Source organism: Nematolebias whitei, chromosome 9 (genome assembly GCF_014905685.2).
Source record: "Nematolebias whitei isolate Nwh7 chromosome 9, NemWhi1, whole genome shotgun sequence".
In the NCBI taxonomy this organism is placed as follows: Eukaryota; Metazoa; Chordata; class Actinopteri; order Cyprinodontiformes; family Rivulidae; genus Nematolebias; species Nematolebias whitei.
The window spans coordinates 22,865,600-22,873,442 of NC_056506.1; the positions used below are offsets into that span (position 1 = coordinate 22,865,600).

At 38.6% G+C, this 7,843-nt stretch overlaps 1 protein-coding gene across 1 annotated transcript in view; it reads right to left on the reverse strand.

Annotated features, from left to right (window-relative positions):
* Positions 1–7,633, reverse strand: part of LOC119414471 (solute carrier family 12 member 7) — an 18,501-nt gene extending 10,868 nt beyond the window's left edge. The window contains exons 1-9 of the mRNA XM_037681559.1: positions 7,492–7,633; positions 5,529–5,583; positions 4,109–4,239; positions 3,878–4,002; positions 3,688–3,792; positions 3,336–3,535; positions 1,081–1,239; positions 887–985; positions 696–753 (exon numbers count right to left, since the gene is read on the reverse strand). Coding sequence (XP_037537487.1) covers positions 696–753; positions 887–985; positions 1,081–1,239; positions 3,336–3,535; positions 3,688–3,792; positions 3,878–4,002; positions 4,109–4,239; positions 5,529–5,583; positions 7,492–7,629 — 1,070 coding nt within the window. The 5' untranslated portion in view covers positions 7,630–7,633. The remainder of the gene's footprint in view (positions 1–695; positions 754–886; positions 986–1,080; positions 1,240–3,335; positions 3,536–3,687; positions 3,793–3,877; positions 4,003–4,108; positions 4,240–5,528; positions 5,584–7,491) is intronic.
* Positions 7,634–7,843: the final 210 nt, after the last annotated feature.

The following is a 7,843-nucleotide window of genomic DNA, read 5'->3' on the forward strand; positions in this document are numbered from 1 at the left end:
CTTGTGGCATGGGCAGCTTGCATGTCTGGAAAGGCACCATTAATGCAGAGAACTATGTTCAGGTTCTAGAACAACATATGCTCCCATCTAGACGTCATCTCTTTCAGGGAAGACCCTGCATTTTTCAACACGATAATGCCAGACCACATTCTGCAGCAATCACAACATCATGGCTACGTAGGAGAAGGATCCGGGTACTGAAATGGCCAGCCTGCAGTCCAGATCTTTCACCTATAGAGAACATTTGGCGCATCATAAAGAGGAAGGTGCCACAAAGAAGGCCCAAGACGATTGAACAGTTAGAGGCCTGTATTAGACATGAATGGGAGAGCATTCCTATTTCTAAACTTGAGAAACTGGTCTCCTCTGTCCCCAGACGTCTGTTGAGTGTTGTAAGAAGAAGGGGGGATGCCACACAGTGGTAAAAATGGACTTGTCCCAACTTTTTTGGGATTTGTTGACGCCATGAAATTTGGAAACAACAGATTTTTCCCTTAAAATGATACATTCTCTCAGTTTAAACTTTTGATCTGTGATTTGTGTTCTATTCTGAATAAAATATTAGATGTTGGCACCTCCACATCATTGTATTCAGTTTTTATTCACAATTTGTTTAGTGTCCCAACTTTTTTGGAATCAGGTTTGTATTTCTAAGCTTCACAACTCACAATGAATAGAGTTAGACATTTTCTTACTTGTCTCTCATCACCACTCCTTCAATACAGGCTCCAAACAAAACCACAAAGGAGATATCTTATTATAGAGTTAAGATACAAACTGATCTGTCACAGTTATAACCCTCAGAAATAAACTAGTGTGTGTCATCCTCTGCACCGGCTGCACACACACACATTCCAAAAACAGACAACCAAAGACTGGAGGATACAAATGAAAGATGTGGTGACAATAGCCAGTATGGTTCCGATAGGGATGGATCTCTGGGCATCTCTAAGATCACCGGATCTGTTGGAGCCAGCCATGATACCTGAAATAAGAGACACACATTTATATTTGTCTTTCATTTAAAGTGGATTGAAAGGCTGCTTTTTTTCCTGCTTTTGAGCTCATTTGGTAATTTACCTGTGACAGAGGGGAAGTAAATCCCCACCAACAATGTGAAGTAAGAGGTGATGTCATTGAGGACGTAGATCCATTCTTTGTCACCGGGTGGGACTGAAGAAGGCTGATTATTCCTCTCTATGGCCACTCCAGCTTCACCGTAGTTGCTCCACAAGTTTTCTGATGGGAAAACATTTTAAAAATCACCATCAGTAATCAAGCAATGATAAAAATGACAAAAACTGGTTAGCTCAAAATTGTCTGTCCCTAATGAAAAGTAAAAAAAAAACTACTGTACTTCCAAATTATTCCCCTCAATGAGTTAACTGATATCCTTGACACTCGTCTTCCTCACTGTTTCTTTACCATCATGAATCTTGAAGTTTTTTTTAAACAATTCTTTCAAATTTGAGAAGTGTCCACAGTTGTCAAAACCAGTTTTTATCAGTTATGCCAAATTATCAAGGGTAAATCTTACATTCCACCAAAAGACCTCAAAATATTTGTCCATGCTTCATCATCAGTATATTAGACTTCAATTCTCTATATTTTGCTTTGAACTATCAGCCCTACATCACCAGATGTCCAGAATGCTGCTGAATGTCTTTAAATATTTAAACTGGGCAAATGTGGCTGAGTGGTTAGAGCAGTCGTCCTCCAGTGCAAGAGTTGGGGGTTCGATTCCACCAGAAGTCACATGCCGAATAGTCCCTGGGCAAGACGATGAACCCCTCATTGCCTCTGATGTGTGTCCCATTGGTGTATGAATGTGATAAAGCTCTGATTATTCTTTGTATAGATCTAGTAGAGTGCTGTATGAATGAGTAAATGAGGGCACAGATTGTGTTGTAAAACGTTTTGAGTATCAACAAGATAGAAAGGTGCTATATAAGTGGAGTCCATTTACCATTTGAATAGTAAAGCCATGACCATTCCCCGAGGTGCAGGCGTTTCTTCCCTCTCCTTTTTCTCCTCCTGCTTTTTTGCTCTCTGTCTGTGTATCGGAGCAGCTCTTATTTTTACACACCTTCCAAAATGAAAACTACTGTTTTGGATCTGACCAACTGGACTTTTGACGCAAATGACAAAATCTTGTCAACAAAGTGACAGGGTCCTAGAGAACCCTCATCTGCTCGGACGACACGCATGCAGCTGGATATATCTCTGGGGAAGTGGAATGCGATGGGTCTACCTCTGCTATCGATCGAGGATGCCGAAATTGCATATAATTGGATTTATGATAACAGGTTTCCTGTTTTTGGAAAAGTCTGGATCCTGGTTTATCAAAGTACAAAGAAGACAGCCGCAGCTAATTTGGCCCACGTCAGGTTGCTGCCTATGTGAAGGTTTGGTCTGTGCTTTGAGGATTCAAAATCAGCTGATTTACGAGCTAAACCATAAGTTGGAAGTGATTGGAATTGCAGGCCACCTGCGGCTTTGGGACTCGTCAGCATGAAAACAACCTTGAAGAGGCTCGTAAGCACAAACCAGTAGAATGCACCCTAATCTGGCCATTTCAGACCTTGGAAGTATCAGTAAAGACTCAAGGCTGACAAGAAAATATAGTCTGCCTGAATAAGTCAACAATTGTGGATTATCTGAATCTGACTCCCCGGTTGGCCTCAAAACAGGTTGACTTATCAAATTCTCCTGGGAGATGTGTAAACTAAGAAAAAGCTTACTAAGTTAAGTCTGGGCCTCTGAACATTCAAAAAACAAAACAAACTAAAAAGAGACTGAAGAAGTCTTTCGGATGAAAGAAGAAACGTTTCTACATTTTTTAAAAAGTTTGTTTTGTTTTTTGAATGTCCAGAGGACCAGACTTAACTTTTTTAGATTATTCTACCTGGATTATTGAGCATGCATCAGGATATGGAAAAGCTTCATCTAAGAGATAAGAGGATAAGGGTAAGAGGCCGTGCTCTATCAAAGAGCAGCAGCTACGTGCACTCTGCCCATCTTTCGGATGACTGTACAAACACATTCTCGTTGTATCTCAGTGCAATGATAATAAAGTTTATTCTGATTCTGATCACATAACCCCACTTTTAGCAGATATACACTGGCTACCTGTTCTTTGTTGTCTTGATTTTAAGACTAACATTTAAAGTTTTAAAAGGTTACTTGAACTTCTTGGCATTTATAATCCCAGAAGAGCTTTGAGATTCGAACTATTCTTAAACATGCTATATAAATAGAATAGACCAATTCACTGTCAAGAAATAAAAAGTAGAAAACGTATGATTGAGGATGAATCAAGAGTTCGTTCCTCCCACCTTTGATGACGCCGCTCAAGAGCCCGGGCACGGCGTATATATCTGTCACGTTGTTCGAGGTGAAGTAGTTGTCACAAGTTGCATTGGGACAGAACAGCTCCCACAGCTCGGTGGTGCTCGAGTTGTTATTTAGTACTTCTGTCTTTGCGCACGTTTTAAACAATTCATTCTTCAAAGCGCGATTCCCTAACAAGCACACTCTGCAGAGGAGGAAAACAAAATGTAAGTCTGAGAGGTGAGCTGCAGAATTCAGGGAAACTATGCGACATCAGGGGAAAAGAGCAACATTTAAACACTTTAATAAAAGAACAAGGTAACAGTTATAATTATTATTTGTCTGTTGGTCACTTACTTGAACTCTGGCTGCTTAAAAACAGTACTGATGACTCCTGCATACGTGGCCATGATGGAGAGAATCACACAGGAGAGAAACACTAAAGCTAGTTTGTTTACATATCTGCAAACCAAAAGAAAACACAAGTGAGCCCATATGCTTGAATATCTATTTACATATGTGCATACGTATATGTGAAGAAACTCACTTCACCCCTACAAACACCACTAGTGCCATCAGAAGCAGGCAGCACGTCCCTAAGACACGCATGTTGTTGAGCATTGCCTCTTTATCGTTGCCTTTGAACACAGTTGCTGTTGGAACAATGTAAGTCTGGTAGAAGACAGAAAGTAAAATAAATTTAAAAAAAACTGGCAGAATGAGTCAGAAAACTGCAGCTGATATGATGACTGATGTGGCTGACAATTAGGAAGCATACCAGTAGGATCTCTATGGTGCCCAGTATGTACAGGGAGCCAGCAAAGGTGGTTCCCAGGTAGAAACAAAGACCCACTGCTCCGCCAAATTCTGGACCCAAAGATCTGGAGATCATGTAATATGAGCCACCGGCTGTAAAAACACAAAATCCCAGAAAGGTTTCTTCAAAATTGGTTGCTTGGTATTGTTAGTTTAATGAGAAAACAGATGGTATGAGGGAAAATGTGCATAAATAAAACGTTTCGCTTTTTGCTAGTTCAAGTAGGATTATAGTCATTTCACCACACGTGGTACATGAGGTGGAACAAAATTGTGTACACAGGGTCCCAGTTACATCCAACAACGTAAAAAATATGAAGTGTAAAAAGAAACAGTAAATAAGGATCTAAGATATAAACAAAGAAATACGCTAAACAAATGCCAAATGGTATGCTAATATACCCCGCGGTCTACTACTACTGCACTACCGAGTTAAAAGCCAAGAAGAAAAAATGTTTTAAGAGAAGATTTAAAAACAGGAAGTGCGTCGGCCAGTCTGATGAGCAAAGGCAGCTCGTTCCACAGTCCAAGAGCAGCGACTGAAAACACTCGGTCACCTCTCAGCCTCCTGTTTGATTTTAGAACGACCCACAGAAACAGCTGACCTGAGAGAGTGTGAGGGAACGTACAGCTGGAGCAGGTTGGACAGATACTGTGGGGCGAGACCATAAAAACAACTAAAAGAACCTTAAAGTTAAACTGGAAACAAACTGGGAGCCAGTGTAGCGATTCTAAAACGAGGGTGATGTTCTCTCGTTTTCTGGTACCAGTTAAAAGGTGAGCAGCAGCGTTCTGAACCAGATGAAGTCAAATCAGCAATGACTGGCTCAGCCCAACAGAAAGTGCATTACAGTGATCTAAACGAGTTGCGATAAAAGCCTGGATTAAAATCTGAAAATGACGCTGTTTGACCATGTCCAATTGTCTCAAGTGATAAAAGTTTATACACAATACTGGTCTCAAACCTGAGCTTCTGTATGTCTGTGGTCAGGCCTCACTTTGTACTATGACTGTAAAAACTGAATACCGTTCCAAATTATGTTAGAATTTTTTTTTGTAGGCAGCGAAATGATGATCCTGTTTATAAGTTAATTACAAAAATGGTGGTCTTTATATCAAGTATTAAGTAAAAAAAAGTCAGATAAAATCATTAACAATAACTATCTTCAGAGATATGAATAGACACCATTTATGCCTAAAAATGCCTCAAACCCATTGGTAAAGTTTATTTTTAAAGATGTAAATCTTCACAGAACAAATGGACTGAGCTCACAGGCCTCACTAGTTGATAATCATTGAATTACTGCCTTTCAAAACTATGAAACTAAATATTTTGTATTACTCCAGCTGCACGTTTTAACCACCAAATTATTACAGCGTACCTGGTACAACTCCATTAGTTGCTATGGCGCTCATGGATATGGCTGTAAGTAAAGTCTGTGGGGAGGAAAAAAAGAGGACAGAAATTAACCGGAGGGTAAAAAACTTTAACTCAAACTCTGACATGACTTTCATACAGTGGGAACACTTTTTAACTACATCTAAAAGACTCATAATTACAATTCAAACATTAGTATTAAGAAGAAAGATTTAAATTAAGTGTAGAAAGATTCTCAATACAAGATCCGACCTGTGTCTCATCCATCCATCAGTTTCTTTCAATTGACTGATCTGTCAGTTTTATTGATCACAGGTAATCCAACTTGTCAAAATTTAATCTGTCTCTTAGTTGATTCATTTGTAAATTGACTAATTCTGCTTTTCAAAGAAAACCCCGATGCCTTCAATTTTTATTCAACAAACTATTCAAGTTTTTACCTCAGATCTTAATCGAAGATAAAATAATAAATGGTAAATTGCAACGAGAAGCAGACTGCTTCATTATTCCAAACTGAAAACCCTTCAGTTAAAAAAAGGCTAAACTAAGCATTTAGAAATGTGGCAAAATAAATAAATAAATTTTTAAAAAATCAGTTACAGCTTTGCTATTTCTTTTAGTTTCACCAACAAAGTCATATAATTGGTCGAATGCATCCCGCCCGCCTGCCCGCATTGATGGGAGCACATCAGTCGCCAGATGTTGAGTTTTAAAAGACAATAAAGTCAAAACAATAGAGATTAAACGTGGATTAATATTTATCTGTTCCTCCAAGATTCACTAATATTAGATATTTGATTGGAAGGTTTGGCTGATCGGTTTTAATCTAAAGACCAAATAATTGATTGAGTACTTCAGTGGGCTGGGGTCAGGTTTACCTGGTCAGGTATTGCTGCAAGCTGGTTACATGGCATTAAAATCTGGGATTAAATCAGATTAGCTCAAACTAAACTCCGTTCACACAGCCTGTGTAGTATATGTTATGTGCAATACATATGTGCATTGAAGCTAATATTACTCCCTGTGAAATACTCATTTATGCTAATTCATCCTACTTGCACCGTTATATTTTACCATGTTGTTGTTTACTATATTTCTTTTGGACCTTGTAAATGTTATATTTCTTTTTCACTTTTTGGTACTTTATTTTGTACTTTTATTGCATGCTTTAGTATTGATTTTGTTTTTTTTAAGCGAGTCAAATCAGTTCTTCTCATCCTGAACATTTCATTGCATTGTTGACCTTGTGTGAACCTGCATATGACAAATAAACAAACATAATAAACATAACATGCACTAATAAAATGTTTGTTAAATCCTCCTGTTATGAATGGATTAGTCTATTTTTTAACAAGATTAGAATTCAAATACTATTTAATGTGAAGTCCCTGTTTAAAAAACAAACAAAAGGCACAAGTTTGCCTTAAGATAAAAGTAAAATGTATTCATTTTCATGGAAGTTCACATTATGTTTTGATATTATAAATTACCATACTAATAATTATGGGTCACTTAATTGTATACAAAACTTAAACATGCCATGCCTTCCTTATTTGTCATCCTATGAAACAGTGTGGCACGATACATGATGATGAAGGGTGTTGTGTGCTCATTCTTCACGTCACTTGAGTCACAAGCGAGTTAAATTCAGAATTTATTAACAGTCACTTCTCTGTTGGGCCATCTGAAGCTGCTGACATTTGAGGCTGTAAATAAGACACATTTTCTGTTGTTCTAAAGACCCTTCTCTGAACTCAGGCAGGCTGCAGAATTCCAAACGTGCCACAAATTATGAGACTGTTATTTTACTTTACTGGCCTTATGTTTGCTTGATATTTTACATAAAACTTGACTTAGACATGCCTTTGAACGAAAAAGAGCCAGGGGAGAACCTCACTCCAAGGTTCTTTCTATGCTTCAAATACAGGGTCAGAAAGTTTTGTAGTGGAAGGTCATGTGTTACTCACACAGAAGCAACACATGAAGACGATGGCGAAGGACTCCAGGATGCCTGCTGTGCCAACGATCCAGGTAAGGCGCAGAAAGAGAATCACACCCAGGATGTTCTGCATGCACGGCAGATAAACTCCGATGAACGTTCCCATCTGGGGCACCTAGAGATGCAAAGACACACAGACATGTGAGGATCATCAGGAGGATGCAAGAAAGTTTCTAATGTCATTTCAAAATGTCAGCATCCAAAATATGCTGAACTTTTGTTATCCTTTGTGAAAGAATACTTGCCAAAAGACCAAAAGTATAAATACAGTGTGAAAGAATTACTGACCAAATGGTGCACTTATTGTAATCATACAGTGT